Source organism: Myotis daubentonii, chromosome 1 (assembly GCF_963259705.1).
Source record: "Myotis daubentonii chromosome 1, mMyoDau2.1, whole genome shotgun sequence".
Lineage (NCBI taxonomy): Eukaryota > Metazoa > Chordata > Mammalia > Chiroptera > Vespertilionidae > Myotis > Myotis daubentonii.
In genome coordinates this window covers 177593717-177612382 of record NC_081840.1, presented here as the reverse complement: position 1 = coordinate 177612382, position 18666 = coordinate 177593717, and the positions used below count along the sequence as shown (strand labels likewise).

Here is an 18666-nt window from a genome sequence, read left to right as displayed (position 1 = left end):
CCCCCCACTGGAGATTGAGCCCATAACCTGGGCGCATGCCCCTGACCAGAACCGAACCCAGGACCCCTCAGTCCACAGGCCGACACTCTATCCACTGAGCCAAACTGGCCAGGGCTAGAGTTATTTCTATCTCTCTTCTAAAGCAAAAATGTGGAAAAGTTCCATATCAAGTCATGTGCGTGGTACATGTTAAGTGTGTTATATAAAATTCTACAATTAAACCCTGAAATATAAATTTCTAATCATATCATCAATTAAACCAAACAGTGTACCTGGGTGGAAAGGCTGTGTTTACTGAGACCACTTTCCTTCCGATTTCTTCTTGATCCTGTTAACTTGGAGAGACCGAAGCCGCTGCTTACGCGGGACAGCTTGGATTGACAGGTGGGCACTAAAGCCTCTCCGCGACTGATGCATTTCTTTTCATGGGCTATGAAATTAAACTCAGGTTATTTTACAATTTCTCCATGTATTTATTTATCAGTCTTACTTTCAATACTCTGGCATCATGGTGACAAACCACAATTCTATAGTTATCAAAAGCAGTTTACACTACAGACACATTCTCTGAGATATGCACACTTATTTACAGGTGATCTTGGATAAGGATAGTTGATTGACAATTAGTACACTGGTTGGATTTACCTTTCATTGAAACTTCACGCTCTGCAGTAATATGCAAATTTAATGAAATCGGTTTCTATGTTAATAACAATTCACAATCCCCTGTCTAAAATCTTTGATGCTGGGTATACTTTGGAATTTAAAATGTTCTGAATGTTAAAAAGGTGATACAGTACATAACCTAAATTTCATTATATAACACTACCACAGGCTCTATGGTGATAAGCCATATTTTAACACATTAATATTTCTGTGCAAAATGTATAAATATTCATTCCAAGTAGAATAAATAAAGATAGGACAGGTTTTGCTACCAAGTGAATTTTGGGACCAAATTAATGAACAAACCTTGGGTTTTCAGGGCTTTTTGAACTTCAGAATTAAAGACAGGGAATTGTGGACTCATAGTCATGATGGTGACCATACTAAAGCTATAGCATTATATTATTTTCCAAACTCATAGAATCCTGATGTATAACACACCTTAGATTTTTTAATCTGAGAAGAAAAGCCAAATCTCAGCATAATCTAGAACGATTATTCTAGAATTGGTTATACTGTATTGATGTTTATTCCTACTGCTGTCAGAATATCCTTTCGGGAAAGTTTTAATTACGTATCTAAAGTGCACCCATGTATAACACCCATGTGTAAATCTCCTGGTCACAGGATCTCTGCAGACTTTCTTACCCAAATGATTCTGCCAGCACTTCAAACCAGCTTCTTCGATGAGCGGCCTCGCTACAGCTATGTCCACGTGGCCCCTTTCATTCACAGGGAGAGTGACTTTGAAAAGCTCCTCCAAGGCCTGTTTCTTACTATGTATCAATTCAGTCCAAACTCTATTGACAGCTTTTATGAGAAGCTGTCGTCCTAGGAAATGAAAAAAATAAATAGATAAAAAACAATATATATAAAATTAGTATTTTTCTTCATGAATTACATTTAAGAATTTCAACTATAGTCCTTAATGGTAAAAAAAAAAAAAATGCTTTATATCCTATCCAGATCAGTAAAAAAGATTATCCAGATAACCAAAATGTGGTTGGCTACTTGGAAAACAATAAAAAAACCACACACAACTTTATGTTCATGTAAAAGACTACATTTTTATTTATAAAATCGGAGATCATATACATATTTCATTATCTAGCTTCTTCTAAATAAGAAAAGATCATATCCCTATGAAAATTTTGAGATCTCAATATTTAAGGTAAGCTCAAAATTAAGTTGTTCTCAAATATTTTGCAAAAAAAAAGAATAAACAAAGATTTTTTAAAGTGTTTACTATTAAATTCCCTCTTGCTTTGCATTCCTTAATAATTTGTCTAGCTCTTGCTCTAGACCAGTCAATCTTAGCAAGTACCAGAATCACCTGGAGGTGTGCTGACTGCTGGTCAGAGTTTCTGACTCAGTAGATCTGAGTGAGCACAGACAATCTGCTTTCTAACGAGTTCCCAAATGATGGGGATGTTGCTAGTCTGAGAAACTTGTGTTGAGAACCAATGTTCTTACTGTCAGGTCCTTGAGGGGAATAGAGGAGGGGGTGAAAACAATCACTGGGCCCTCAGTTTCTGGGGTTCAAGAACTTTTGGTGAAGAAAGAGAGAATAAGTTAATGCTTAAATGGCTGAAAGACGGAGTGCTGGACTTCCGAAGGATAAAATCATATGCAAACTACCACACCATATTGCTGGGGAGACAAACACTACTATAATGATCTATTTTTTTTTTATTTTTTTTTTACTAAACAATGTGGAAATAAATCAATCCACCCAAAGCCTTTTAGGCATAATACTTAACAAAATCACCAGGAAAACTAAATTAAAAATAGAAAACAGAAAGAGAAAAATGGTAGTACTGACAATCCATCTCAGGCAATATTTTACCTCTAACGTGATATGTATGCCTAACTCTACCAACAGGCAGCTCTCTTCATGGTAAGTGCCAAGTTAGTATTTGCACTAGTACCTGTAAACTGTAAATATCATTAAGACTCCCAATGTTACTACAAAACGTTAAGGTCTAGAAATATCAGTGGTTATGGTTTTCCCATCTTGGCATAAGGACATGCACAGCTACCATGTCAGTGTATGTTGGTGGGCATATCAGTGTATTTACAGGTATGTCCTACTGGGAGACTGTTTGTCAGTTAATGAGTAGGAAGGAAAGGGGAAAAAACTGAGGTACTCACCTTCACTAATATCTTGGCTGTAACCACCATCTGGCTCAATGTCAGAGGGGATCATAATGTGCCAGGTAGTCATGCGGGCTTCTGCTTCCAGTCCAAATCCATCCACGTTGCTGAAAAACGTGTCAGTTTAAACTATATGAAGGAAATGATTATAGCTAAAAAACTCTAATAACTAAGTATTTTCTGCAGACACAAGTAAATGTTCGCTCTATTACCTCTATTGCAAAGCTCCAAGACTGATAGACTACACTCAGCAGATGCACAAAATAGAATGGCTAGTTTATAATAAAAATGCCATTTTAAGGGGTGATCTTACAAATCCACTTGACTAAATGTAATTGCACTAAACTATAGCATTGAGATGAACATCTTAATATTTAAGACACTTTTTGATGAACAGTTTTACCTAAAAATTACAAAAAGTTCATTAAGAACATTCTCCTCATATGTCCATGGCCCCCTGCCCCCTCTCTAGTCTTAATCACAGCACTCTTTCCTCCAGCAGCAATGAAGACTCTATGAATAATATTATTACCAGGAGCACAAGTAATTATTACTATCAATAAAAGTACTTGCAGTTTCCCAAATGTGTCACATGCTTTTCCCCCCACTGGGCAATCACAGATGGCTCTTCCTACATCCCTCTTCCTTGACCTCTTTGGAGGGTTAACCACTTCCTCAAGCAGGTTCAAGATGCAACTCAGCAGGTGTTTCTTCCAGGTGAGGGGCACCTAGTACATGCTTCCAAAGCACCTTGCTTCTAGCTTCTAGCACTCAGCACACCTGACTGGTCTTGCTTAGTTACCTGTCCTCCCTCCTAGACTGCACACTCCAAGGCCCTGCCACAGGGTCTTTCTTACTCACACCCCAGTCTTTAATTCAATGCCTGGACCTAGCAGTCACTATAGAAATATCTGACAAAGCAATCAATGGAAAAATACTAATTTCACCCATTTAGTATACACCATTGTATTTATTCACTGTATTCTTTTCTTTTTATTCCTCTTCCAACAATGTATATTTACTTTAAAATAAATATTTTTAAAATTATATACATGACATAGGGTGATCAATGAAAAATTTAAAGATATAGAAAATTTTAAAAAAATACGCATTTCATTGAAAAAAAGCAACAGTTGACTTTTACCTTTTACATTAAGTTTTAGATAAAACTGAGATTAAAGAAAAAAAATTATTACTATCAATAAAAATAAAACCAAAAGTTTTCGTGAAAAAACATCAAAGACAAATTCAAGGTGGCAAACTGAACCTAAAGGAGTTACCTTCCAACATGCAGATTAATAAGGCAGTGAGCCAGGCAGCTGATGAATTCTTGGTCATGGTTCCCAGGTCCCAGGATCAAGTTCCTGTTCACAGTCAGGACCCGGAGGGAATCGAGGAGAGCTACTTGCTGTGGAACAGTTTTGTGTGCCCGTGAGAACTGGTACAGGATCGTCCTGTTGAGGCAGTGATAGACCGCATCCAGGGACAGTCCCTGGGATCTTCTCTTTGACTAAAGATATGAAAGATACTTTATTCAGTAACATGGGCAAAAATGAAAGATCTGCTTATCATTCACATATGAACATTTACTACATTTATTATGTACCAGATGACATGCTAAGTACTGAGGTGCTAATATAAAGCTCTTGCTATTATGGGGTTCAGAATCCAAGAGACACATAATGGAATTTAATGAGATGAGTGCTATGTAAAAATACACCTGCCAAGAACATGAGGAAGAGCCATCTGAGTAGTCTCCTACTGCACAAGCTGTTAGGGTGAATATGGCTTAAATACAAATTTAGTTTTCAAGTAATTCTTAGATGACAAGAAAGAACCTATGCACCATATGCTAATAAAATATGATAACAGTATTTCCCACTTTCTACATTACGTGTTAAATAATCATCACTCATGCTAAACCAGGCAAATTTTCCTTAGGCAAAGGCACCAAAAACACACACCAAAATAACATCTTCAAAGGAACAAGGACTACAATGGACTTCGTAAAGATTCAATTACAAGAAGAGAATATTCCTTTGATATCAACTCTTCATGCTCTGTTAGCCTTTACACACTGATGTATCATACTGTAAAAAACTTATCAAATTTATTAACAAATCATTTATATTAAAAGGAAGTTATCTGGGCAGCAAACAGCAATACCCATGGGGAGAGAGTGAGAGCCCATAGCCTGAGAGAACCAGATAACCTCGCAAGGGACACACTGGCACCGGATATGGGTAAGGGGGGAATAGGGTTACAAGTCTACATTTTTTATTCACTTTTAATAAGCTGAGTTTTATGTTAAATGTTAACATTCATTATCTTATTAGTTACACTTATTTCCAACAATTATAACACCTTAGGAAAAGTTTTTAAATTGGAAAACATGTATTCTACAAGTAATAGTGACGATGGATTACCTGTGCAATTAGTTGAATTATAAAATCTATAAGAAGTTTAGATTCTTTGTTGAACATGCCTTGCCAAAGTTTGTCCACCACACGTTGTGTGAAATAAAACACATTGTTCACCAACACCTGGTAGCTTCCTCCACTGGTAATAGGTAGAGATGCATCTTCCCCTAAATTCCAGCAGGAAAAGATGTCTAAGAAAATTGGTATCCACCAGCATAAAACCAGATCCTCCCACAGATCAGGCTAAGGCAAAATGAGCACATCTATGGGAAGCAGGCCAATAGCTCTTATGCACTACTGTAAGAAAATGATGTTCATGGCTAGAAATCATGATAAGTGTTGGAAGAAACAACTTCTGCAGGATAAAAACGTAGTAGATTCAGATTGTGAAATCTCTTATTGCCTGAAGACAGTCTGTGATAAGCAAACTGTTCTTCAACTTAAACCAACAGTGACAGATAATCTCTGTTTCAGAGAAAAGTCAACAGTTTTTTAGCTGTAAAATAAAAAAGGGTAAAATAAACCATTAAACAAAACTATCAATTTTGGAGTAAATCTTTAATAGTGACAAAGCACTATAGGCAGAAGATAGGTTCAGAAGAATTGTGAAAAATAAAGTACAACCAGGGTGGTGGTGTCACCCAATGACTGCCCCAAGCATTGTCTCTCTTGTAAAAGCCTCCCAGTGTCTGCTATGTGCATACTGTTCAACACTAATTCTCCCCGGTGCTCTTCATCAGAATGCCCCCCTAAGCCCGACATTGCTAGAAATTCTAGAGCCTCTGCTCACTGTGATTATTTCCACCCAACATTAAGCAAAACTCTTCATTTTGCGTCTTCATGTAGTAAGATAGTACAACACAGACAGTATCACAAGTGATAAAAACAAAAGTTTGATTTTATAACATGCTTTGAGAGTTGCATGTTAAGTCAATACCAAAGATTTCTTGGCAAATTACTTTGCAAAAATATGATAATTTAAGAACATGGAGACTCTATGAATAATATTATTACCAGGAACACAAGTAGCAATTATACTAACTCATTACTTTTCCTTCACCTTTAAATTGGATCAGTTTCACATATAAATGTTAGCTCCACTGTAAATGTACAAATTTTGTATTTTTATTGTAATTAGATAGAGACATACAGGAAAAAAACAAAATTTTAATGTGTCTTGAATTTATGTCCTAGAAGCTATCCTAAAGAATAACATATACATACCTATGACCCAATATAATTCCACTCATAGGTATATACTCAGCAGATATGTATAAATATTGTACATACAGGGTACATGCAGCAAAAAGTAGGTGTACAGTTATTTGTATGGAAAATAATACAATAAAAAACAAATAATACAAGAATAAACTGTATCGCATACTCACAACTGTAAACCTTTTATCTCACCCTATATATGTGACCCATATGAACCAGAATGTTTATAGCAGCCTAATTTTTAATTGTCTCAAACTGAAAACTGCCCAATGCCCATCAACAGCAAAATGGATAAGTTTAGCTATTCATCTGATGGAGTACTATATAGTGATGAACTCTTGCTACATGCAACCTGAATAAATCTCATACACTGTTGAGTGTAAGAAACTAGACTAAAAAGAATACATACTGTATGATTCCATTTATATCGAGTTCAAAAGCAGAGAAAAGGAATCTGTTGTTTTAGAAGTTGGGACAATGATTTATAGAGTCATATCTGGGTCAGCGTATAAGGGGAGTTTCTGGAGTACTGGCAATGCATTTCTGAGATGTTTTATACAGGCATATTGTCTGGGTGAGAATTCATGGAGCTCCACATTCATAAATATTATAATGAAAAAGAAAATGTAAAAGTATTGATATTCATAAAAATATAATAATTCATGTAATATGTTTAAAAAATTTTTTTTCTCTTTCCTTGTCCTCTTCCTGCCAACCCTGCGTACACAGATGTGGACAAGCACTGTAAGTATTTCCCTGCTGTTGATCTTTATCCCAGATTCAAAGGAAAGAGCTGAGGGCCTTTTCCTCTTTATAGAAAAACTAGAGGCCCGGTGTACGAAATTTGTGCACTGGAGGGAAGGGTGTCCCTCAGCCTGGCCTGAGCTCTCCCACATTCCGGGACCCCTCAGGGGAAGTCTGCCTGCCAGCTCAGGTCCAATCCCCCCTGGGACATTCCTCTCGCAGTCCGGGACCCCTCGCTCCTTACTACCCACCTGCTTGCTGCTTACTGCTCGGATCACTGTTCCTTAGCGCTTCTGCAGAGGCGGGAGAGGCTCCTGCCACCACCAGGCTCCTGGCTGAACAGCGCTCCCCCTGTGGGAGTGCACTGATCACCAGGGGGCAGCTCTTGCATTGAGCATCTGCCCCCTGGTGGTCAGTGTGCATCATAGTGACCTATCGTTCCCTTTGCCCGTTGTTTCACCATTCGGTCGATTTTATAGGATACCAATAAGAGGGGGAAATGCACAGAAGAGGAAAGAGATGAATTTAAAAAGGAGATATACTTGGGGTGTAGAGAGAGAAGAAGAGTGATTACAGATACTTTTAAAGTGAAAATAAAACAGTATTACCTAGTAACACATCAGCTGCAAGCAAATGGTCCATCACGCTATCCAAAATGTAAGTCTGAAATTCTTTTTGCTGAGTTCTTGTAGATCGTTCAGGGGAAGCCTAATCAATAAAATGAAGAATTAGAAACAGAACCAACTAAACAAAGATAAGGGCTCAACCATAATTATATTACTAAATGTATCAAAGAATTAAAATAATTTACTCAAATAATATAACTCGAGATTATATATATTCTTATACTTCTGACCACAAAATTTTAAAACATTGAAGCAAAGGTGAAACATCATCTTCTTTTGAATCAATTCTTCCAAAAATAGTATTCTAAACATCACAAATATTTAATAAATATCTGAGAATCTATTCTTATACCTCACTTTCAAGAGATCTAGCAGTTTATTTTGAGATACAGATAAAAACTTATAAATCTACTCTGGATCACAATCAACTCAAAGGATAATGAGTAGGTTTCAACAAATCTTAACTAGACAAAGTTTTGAAGTCTGTAAAACAGAAGTACCATAGAACATAGAGAAGTAGCTTGATCAGTTAACAATATTTTTTTACTTGATTAAAAGTACTTGTGTGTATTGGTGTTTACAGCGGGGTCAAACACCAATGGGCATTTAATACTGATTTCCTCTCACTGAAGTTGTTACAGAGTGATCGTGACCAGAATTTACACTTGTTATTGGCTCTAAGTGCCGAGTTCAAATGTTCTTGCTGAGATTTATAGCAGCCCAATTTTTAAAGGACTTAAGATGTTATGCCCATGCATAATTGTCTCAAAGGCACCTGTTTGTTTTTAAATAATTCCCTGGACTACTATTATATACCAAACACAGTGCTTTGTTTTATGTCCCTTATCTCAATCTGTAAAATATCTCTTTGAAGTAGACACTATCATCCCCATTTTAGAGATAAGGTAATTGAGGTTTAGAGAGGTTAATTTATGTGGTCAAGTCACAAATAGGATTTTCTTTTTTAAAAAAACACACCCAAGTCTTCATTTATTATTTTTTGAAATATTTTTTAATTTATTTTGAGAGAGAGAAGGGAGAAACATTGATGTGAGAGCGTAATACAGATTGGCTGCCTCCTGCACGTCCCCTACTGGGGATTGAGCCCGCAACCCAGGCATGTGCCCTGACCAGGAATCAAACTGGCAACCCTCAGTGTCTGGTTCAACGGCCAACCAACTGGCCAGGGCTAACCTATTTTTGTGATGCCAAAGTTCATGACCTCCCCTGCTATACCATACTCTCTAGCTCTACTAAAAATCTCCATTGTAAAGTTAACAAATGCACAAGAGCAACTCTGCTACAATCTCATCATTCTTTTAGGTAAACCTGGCTGGCCCACTAGACAACAGGATGAGTTCAGAGCAGAAGACATGGTAAGCACTGTGATCTGCTCTGGCCTCTGACTGTCAGATCTGCCTTCTTGTGAAACCAGTGAAGCCAGTCAATAACATCAGTCTGCAAAGAATCAAAGCTTTCTTTGAGAGGCCGGGATACTTCGAAGAACCTCCTGTGCACAGGCCAAACAGCCCGGGGGTGTCCTCTGCCCACGGTGAGAGCACTGTGGCTCTGGGAGAAGGGCTCTTTGCTATTCTGCTGTCTCTGCAATGGGCTGAAGCCTTTAAAGAAGGGAGTCTGGAACTTTTTCATCTGACCGCAGTATCCCTCCTGACTGTTCTCTTCTCTGTTATTTTATAGTGCTCTCTCTGCCCACCTTCCTACTTTCTTTTGGTTTGTTTATTGCCTGCCCTGCAGTCAGCCAGGGTGGGTTTCACTCCTATGAATGGGGCTGAGAACACAGCTGGAATAGAGCAGCAAACTCTTCAGACTATAGAAAATTGCTTACAGTATCAGACAGGAACACACTTAATTTATCTTTCCTTCAGGAAATTGTATGCAAATACTTTATGATCCGCTCTCCTTCACTTTCCTTCTGCTACAGTCATGTGCAGCAAACACATTTGACTCTCCAAAAGGTGCCAGGTGGTGACAGCAGAGGATGATGAGGAACGGGAGCTGGGAAAAGACTCACTGACACCCTGTACAAGCTAACACAGGCCACCTGATTGTGGAAGTCTCATATACCAGGCCCTGTGTTGTCAATATTAAATGTATTATCTTATTTAATTCTCCCAGTAGCCCTCAGAGACAGGGTCAATTTTTATGCCGTTGTAAAGATGGACAAACTATAAGGGGTGAAGAGAACTGAAGCTGGCCAAGCTATAATCAGCACACATTTACTTTCTCAAAATAGTTTTGACTGGGTGATTTATGTTTCTTCCTTCCTCTCTTCCTTCCCTTCCTTCCTTCATTTATTTTTTGGTTAATCCTCACCTGAGAATTTTTCCCATTGATTTTTTTAGAGAGAGTGGAAGGGAGGGGGAGAAAGTGGGGAGAGGGAGAGGAACGGGGGGGGGGGTGAGAGAGAGAGAGAGAGAGAGAGAGAGAAGCATTGATGTGAGAGAGGCACATCAATTAGTTGCCTCCTGCACGCACCCCAACCAGGGATCGAGCCCACAACCAAGATACGTGCCCTTGACTGGAATTGAACCTAGGACCCTTTAGTCCACAGGCCTATGCTCTATCTACTGAGCCAAACAGGCCTGGGTGACTTATGTATACTTAACTTTCATAACAATCATGTAGAGGAGACAGTATATAATATTCCCCAGAGAATGAATTTAGCTCAGTGAGATGAAAATACTTACATAATACACAGGTCAGATTTCAAACCAGACATCTTTCATTTCAGAATACCACACTGCTTCCCTTGTATCTGGCCTCAGTGTCACACTCAAGCCAGTATATGAATGGGAATATTTTATTTATTTTATATATATATATATATATATATATATATATATATATATATATATATATTGATTTCAGAGAGGAAGGGAGAGGGAGAGATAGAAACATCAACAATGAGAGAGAATCATTGATTGGCTGCCTCCTGCATGGCCCCTACTGGGGATCAAGCCTGCAACCCGGGCATGTGCCCTTGACTGGAATCAAACCCAGGACCTTTCAGTCTGCAGGAGGATGCTCTAACCCTTGAGACAAATCTTCCAGGGAGGAATCTTTTATTTTTATAGACTACTAATAAAGACAATTTCACATACTCTTTTGTAGATATAAGCAAGTAAGTAGATACTCTAATGATAAAATTTCAACAATCATATAATTGAAGATGGCCTGGCTCGAGTGTAGCAGACTGAGTATCAGTCAGTTTAAACCCCTTCCTTCATGCAGGTAAATGGTAAATACAGAATAAGAGAATTCTCTTCTTGAATTTCTTCAGTGAGAACTTTTAAAATCATAAGCTTGTAATTTATTTTTTTACACCATAAGAAAACCCAGGGTAAATACTATTTTTACTAAATATTTTTGTATGTATATTCTATACAGTTGTTTTAGATTTGAATTTCCTCAAAGTATCAAGTTAACTTTTAAAAGCAAATTTGTAACTCTCTTATTATCTGGTATCATATCTTCCTGTTTTGGAACTGCTAACGATGTTGTTATAGTTAAATGTCAACAATTCATAAAGAACATACCAAGGCACTGTGCATTTTGTGAGAAACAGGACATATGAAAGTTGGTCCCTAGCTTTAAGGAATTTACAGTCTATCTGGGAGTGTCCATCTTGACAGTCTTCTCCCTGAAATGTAACTACCACCCAACTTCCTAGAACAACCAGACAATTTATCAGCGGGGCACGTTAGTGTCTACAACAATGAGAAGGTTATCTCAAGGTTAATACACACTGTCTCAAACTTTCCTTACTGACTGCTACAGAAAGTCAAAATAAAAGACAATGATATCATTTATGCATGGTTATTTAATGGGCTATTAGGGTTTCTCTAAGACTGAAACTGTAATTACTGGCTTCATACACTCACCTCATATGTGTATATTTTATTTCTTAGCTCAGTTATACATTTTTACACACACACATCTTCTGAACTTTATTTTGTTATTTTCATTTTGTGTAGAATGCTTTAAATTCTTACCTGATGCACTGAGAACTGGCCATCTCTATTTTTATTTTTAAAGTTTCCAAGGACAAGTTCTACCAGGTATGCTTTTAAATTCTACCATGTGGGTTACTGATAAACTTGGCTATTTTTCTGACAATATTAAACACTTGGATCCTAGTTAAAATGCTTAACATGACTGGAACCTAAATTACATTTTCATTTCTTTTAATTGACCAAACGGAGACAGTTTCCCATGAATAAGAGAAAACATCTCCTGTGGTTTAAGGTTTCAGTACGAGGTTGACTGTGTGAACCACTAGGGGGAGCAAAGGAGGCGCTGCTGCAGCTGCCGTACTGCTGAGGGCACGGAGAAGTTCTCAGAGGGAAAAGCAGCTTCGGCACCGATCCAATCTTCAATAAAATGTGCTGTTTTCAGAGCCTGGATGCACTAAAGCTGTTGGGCCAAATCCAGCCTATGCCTGTTTTTTCAGATGAAGTTTTGTTAAAACACAGTTTATGTACTGTCTGTGGCTGCTCTCTAGCTCTAATGGCATAAACAGTTGTGACAGAGACTGTAATCTGCAAAGCTTAAAATATTTCCAGTGTGGCCCTAACAGGAGAAGTTTGTCAATTCCTGGTCTAGGGAAAGGATTTAAAGGGCGATAAAGGGACACGCTTGCAGAAAAGGAGAGAAACAAATTGATAGGCTATATAGTACATCTGAACTAAAATATCCCCATAGTCCATGATATATTCTGCCTATACAACCCAGAAGAATTAGAAATGATAGGTTTTTGGCATGAAATATGCTTGGTTATTAATGTTCTAATTATAAAAACAATGCAAAACAGATGTGAATATATTTGTCTTTACCTCCAACAAAAGATCAACTAGCGGAGTCTGCTTGCTCGCAGGGGTGAGACAGAGGTTATCTATTATTAAAACCCGCATGAAGTCAAAAACAAACTTTTTAGCGGGGTGGTTGGTCAGATATGTCTTGACACCCACGTTGCAGTACTCAGACTGGCTCCTGTTCATCCCTGTGTCCGCTGCAAAGGCTTTAAATTCTTCCGCTGGAGATCCAACTTCATCATCGAGATCTGTCACCTAGCAAAACCAAGCAGAAAGTGATGATGCCAGTTTCATTCAATTTTATTTTACTTTGTTTCCTAAAAACCAAATTGTAGCAGCACCAGTATTTTTCTTCAACTCTTACCTATAAGGAACTCAATGCATTACTGCACTTTGCGTTACTTGGCCCCTCCTTTCAAGGCGGTAATCAGGTACTGTACCTCACGGTATGTCACGGTTACTCAACACATGCTCTTTCTAAGATTAAACCGTGTATCTGTAGTATGCTGAATTTTATCTCTAAAATACTGTGGATAATTGCACTTAAATGAAATAAAATGAGAATAACTATATTTGCATATTGAAAATATACCTCCTGGGAAGTCAAATTTCAGTTTCAGATAAAGACCTAGCAAAAGAAAACCCAAATAAATACTTAAGACAAAACTAGTGCCAATTTCAAGCCAAAAGAAAAAGAAAAAAGGGCTAGAAGACAGAGTATAAGATGCTGACAAAGAAAAGACACTGAAGTATTATAAAGGTCTACTTTTGATAAAAATGAGGGTTTTAGAATTATAAGTAAACCACAGTGTGAAGGTCATATGCTATACTTGTGTTTATCCTAAAAAATCCCTACAATTTTAGAATTAGCATTTCACCTTTATACGTGAAGAAAAATGAGTATGAAGAACTTAGGTGGAAATAAGAAGAAACACCATGATATTCAGAAGTACTATGGAGGAATAATTGTCTTTTGGGCTTGTTTTCAAGGACAAAAGAAGTATCTATCCTATATATGATTATAATCTAATATTTTTCTATTAATCTTAGTACAAAATATGAAAAATAAAAGTTGGATGAAATAAGAAAAGTTGAATAAAAAGGACAATATTTCATTTTTTTAATAGCGACACCCATATAATTAATTTGTAAAGACTAAATCTAGAGGATGCCTAACTCCTGAGATAAAGTAGAGGTGAATCTGGTGTGACTAGAGTTCTGTCACACCAGGACAGAACACTTCACAACTACACAGCTATCAATCCCATAAAATAAGAAACGGATCCACGATGACTTGGAGAGGAAGTCACTAACAAGGAACTTACCAAAATACGGTAAATGAGAACAGGAAGCTGAGCTCACTGTTATTTTAGGGGAAAGCAGAAGGAGAGTGGGGAGCCAGACACCAGGTAATGATGTAAGAGGTGAAGGAGAGAGCTATGAAACTGTAACATGGTGAGAAACTAAAGATTGACAAGAGAAAAAAAATCAGCTATCCATTGGAGCAGACTAATTATAGTTTGACACTGCCTCCCCCTTTCCTACCATCTCCGAGTAAGGGCGGATGTTGAAGGGGAAGACGGTGGCTGCTAGTGCACACAGGAAGTCGGGGCTCATCCACATGGAGGCCAGGTCCGGGACGTTGTGATACAAGTATCTGAAGAACTGCATTAGGGTCACAGGATATTCTCGAAGCCAAGATCCCTCTTCTTCTGACTGCCATGGCTGTCACAGGGACAAGAAAGAAGAAATACATTAGGAAAACTGACACTGCTATAAAGTACTTTACAAAAATGCACTACTCACTACTCTTCTAAAACCGGATACACCGATAGTCCAGAACTCTCATAAACTACACACAAGAACAAATCCAGAAACAAGCTAAAACAAAAACAATGCCCCTAGAAACAGGAGCTCCAGTGGCGCAATCGGTTAGCGCGCGGTACTTATACAATGCCCCTAGAAACAGACAGGATACCTATCTCTTCATCAAAGTGCTCACAGCTCAGTAACTAGAGAGTCAGTGGCTTTGATTATTCGACATTATGATCATGACTATAGCTGGTGCCAATAGTGGCTGAATTACCAACAAAACTGCCCCATCCTCCATGGTGCCTGAGTTGGGGGTGAGATAAAAGATGGGGAAGCTCAGTTACTTCACCTTCCTGAGCCTCTCACTCTCATATGTAAAATGATAAGAACAATGCTTTTAACTATTGGCCAATGTGAAACTGTGATTTATAATAAGAAATATATATTTGGTCTGTATCCCATTCTTGGCAGAACTCCTAAAACCCCTGGAATGTCCAAAGTGATGAGCCATAAAAGTCTCTTTTGTTAATCATAATAAGGCCTTTTCAACCACTGCTGAGTTTATGTTAATGAGATGACCTTGGGAAAGACCCTGAGGATAGAGGCTTGCCAGGGGACCAATCACAGGATTAAAGGGTTGACTTTCAGTCCTAGAGTCCCCTCCCACTCCCCTTCCCCAACTTCCAGGGAGGGGACAGGGGCTGGAGACAAAGTTCAAACACTGATGGCCAATTTACCCAATCTTGCTATTTTCAAAGCCTCCAAGAAAAACCAGAAAGATGGCGTTCCAATTGGTCTTGGGTTGTGAACATACGGAGGTGTTGGGAGAGGGGCAGGACAAGGACAGACTGGGAGCTCCACTTCCCTTCCCCCACATAGCCTCTCTATGCACTTCTTCCATCTGGCAGTTTCTGTGTCATAACCTTATATAATAAATTGGTAATCTAGTAAGTAAAACGTTTTCTCAAGTCATGGGATCCTCCAATTTACAGCCGGTAAGTCAGAAGCACAAGTAACATTGGACTTGTGAATGGTGTCTGAAGTTCAGGAGTCGTCTTGTGGGACCTAGTCCTTAACCTGTGGGGCCTAATGCTCTTTCCAGGTAAACAATGTCAGACCTGAACTGAATTGTGGGATGGCCAGCTTCTGTGGCACCCCTCCCCCCCCCCACATATTTGGTGACTAGTGTCGGAAGTGAAGCTGTGTTATAGTAGAATATTCATAGTACAGGAGACATACAGTAGTATGGTTTTTCTTAACAGCAATATAACAACAACAGCAATGATGATGATAAAACAGTGACAAACACAGAATACACCTGAACAATGCCTATCTTTTGATACTTCCCTAGACAGTGGCTTTTTTAAAACTTAGATGTTTATATTTGTTTATGAGTAGGAACCAAAACACAAATCGTAAAGCATTCTAAACTAATACATGTAATGGCAATATTCTTTTCTAAATGACATAAGAATAGTTTGAGCACAATTAGATTTGTCATGTACTTGTAATCCAAAGATTCTCATTAATAATTCCTCTTATGATGTAATCCTAAATTGTGTAAACAAATTAAGTTATTATTCACAATACTGTAAGATAGGTAGGAACATACATTTTGTCCTTTCCTCTTTACATTCTTCATATCTAAGTTAAAAAATAATTAGACAGGAAAAACAAATACAAACTAAAACATACTGATTTTAGTCTCGAAATAAAAATAATTAAAAAATTAAAATAACATTATAATGACATATACTACAATATGTAATCTTTATATTCATTATAAATGTACACATTGTAATATATATTTTGACACTAATAATATCAATTAACCTTTTGAAGCGCTTACTATATACCAAGTTCTTTTATAAGTGCTTTGTGTATATACTCAATCGTTATATCCTCACAACAGCCCTAAGAGACATATCCCATTAACACCAGCATTTTATACATAAGGAAACCAAGGCACATAGAGGTTAGTTAGTATGTCTTAAGCACCAGAGATGGGATTTGAACCCAGGCAGAGTTCCAGACGCGGGGGTCTTAACAATTGCATGGTTCGTCCTTGCCTCACAGATAACAAACCAGGGAGGCTGAGGTTCCAGAGACCATGCTGTAAATACATAAGTATGCTTTCAAAAGATCTCTCTATTTTAAAAAAATATCATGAAGAGGAAGTATCAGCAGGTGTTAGTGTCTTGTGAGCTTACCGAGTTCAGCATGCTGCGGAGCATTCCCAGCAACAAGAAAGCAGCTTCAGTGCACACGTTATGAATGGAAGAGACCACAGTTCCGCTGGAGGCAGGAACTCCGAAGATAAATGTCCAAATGGAATCTAAATCAAACTGCAGAGGGAAAGTGAAGATGAGTCACTGGCAGTTTTTTCCAGAGAGACCCTCATAAGTTCTAATATTCTACAATTTCTTTGAAACCAGTTAAAAGTGAGCAATAATGAAGAGACAGAGACCTCTCTCCCCTCCTTCCTACATTTTAAAACTCATTTTTACTTTTATAAAGAAAGAGTGAATTTATGTATCTTCCTGTTTTAGGTACCTGTGTTAAAAACATTGTTTTCTACTTTTCTCTCTAAAGAAAACAAATAAAATACATGCTAATTAGCCAGCAGATGAAAGTTTAGAACTGATGATTTTAAGCAGGATTTTTTAAAGATCTTATTCACTTTTAAATTACATACAGATAAGATTTGACAAAATAAAAATCTGTTTAAGGAGACTTATTCCTAGCAGTTTTATATAACACTTTATGGTGTCATGCTTATTTTGAAAAATTACATAACCAACCAAATTCTGCTAAGCATGACTCTTTATCTTGATCTGATGTAAGGGTATAGACTCAGTGGTTTCATTTAAGAGGTTTTGTCAACTATTAAAATTGATTTGAATAGCCAGCCTTTGGCATTATGATGCACACATAGTTGGGTTTCAAACTAAATTTCTAAGTCTCTGCAGAGCCATCAACATAATCTATGTATAGATATCCACAACAGTCTTCAATTAGAAATCAAGCAAAGCCTTACTGTTTTCCTAACATAGATGTTGTTACCATTAATATAAAACATTTTTATAATCAGACTTGCACTAAGAATCATGTCATTCCTACCCAATTAGTTTTGATACACATAAATTCCTTTTTTTATTTTTTAAAAATCTTTATTGTTGTATTACATATGTCCCCCTTTTTCCTCCATTCACTCCCCTCATTTTTAATTCTACAGAAATGAAATTATATTTCTAGATAAAATCACTCAACTCAAAAGAATTCTTTAGATCACTATTCAAATATCATCCAAAGTTTTTATGCATATACAATCTATATATAGAGTAACCATAAAGAATAAAAGACCAAATAGAGATAAATGATTTCTTTTTGGGAAAATTTTCTGTGCTACTATCCGACTTTTCTGTCCCAAATCAAATCCTGAATGTGAGAAAGAGATGGAATCAGTGGTTGTACTGTGGTTAACCCGTTGCCCTATGGTGATTCGGGGGCATATATAATTACACTTACACCTTACTAGGTAATTCCTACCTGGCAACCCTGCTTACATCGGCTGCTGGTGACAGGCACACTGACCTGCAGGTTCTCTGGCAGCTCACTAACTGGCTGCTGCAGGAACAATGCCATGAGCAGGAAATAGAGGGCAGGGACATTAGTGTGCTTAGGAAGGAATGACTGAAGGACTGGAAAACCAGGAAAATGGCAAGCATCCCGGTTAATCTCCCTGACTGTTGATCTTCCACCAGCACTCCTGCCCACATTGAATCCTAAGAGAAGAGGAAATATAACAATAAGTACAAAATTAGTAATCAATTACTGTGCTGTATTAACAAAGAAAGTAGTTCAGAATATGTGATGTTTCCACAAGAATATTCATATTAATATAGGCAATTAACTGTTCAACTGTTGAATTCACCTTTCAGGCAAGTTTTACTTTACTAGCTCTTTGACTTTAGCAAGCCTGCCTATTAGGATACAGGACTTGAAACATAGCCGAGATAATCAGATACAAGAGGTAATAAAAATTGTGCTCATTAAAAGAATGACCTCAAAAGAGCTCTAACATTTCCTTAAGAACAAAGTAAAATTCAAAAGAGTCAAAACTTTAGGGTGCTACAAAAATGTAACTTAAAAATGTAACTGCTATAATATAGTTAATGTATTTCATCATGAAAC

At 37.5% G+C, this 18666-nt stretch overlaps 1 protein-coding gene across 17 annotated transcripts in view; it reads right to left on the bottom strand.

The window, feature by feature from the left end:
• WDFY3 (WD repeat and FYVE domain containing 3) overlaps positions 1–18666 on the bottom strand; it is a 277660-nt gene that overhangs the window by 62745 nt on the left and 196249 nt on the right. For 16 of the 17 annotated variants that reach the window (XM_059666363.1, XM_059666352.1, XM_059666330.1 and 13 more), the window contains 10 exons: positions 18022–18257; positions 16683–16817; positions 14206–14385; positions 12682–12915; positions 7811–7910; positions 5247–5407; positions 4101–4330; positions 2818–2927; positions 1315–1497; positions 273–430 (listed from right to left, as the gene is read on the bottom strand). In XM_059666363.1, the coding sequence (XP_059522346.1) occupies positions 273–430; positions 1315–1497; positions 2818–2927; positions 4101–4330; positions 5247–5407; positions 7811–7910; positions 12682–12915; positions 14206–14385; positions 16683–16817; positions 18022–18257 (1727 nt within the window). The remainder of the gene's footprint in view (positions 1–272; positions 431–1314; positions 1498–2817; positions 2928–4100; positions 4331–5246; positions 5408–7810; positions 7911–12681; positions 12916–14205; positions 14386–16682; positions 16818–18021; positions 18258–18666) is intronic. The other variant, XM_059666232.1, reaches the window with a different exon arrangement.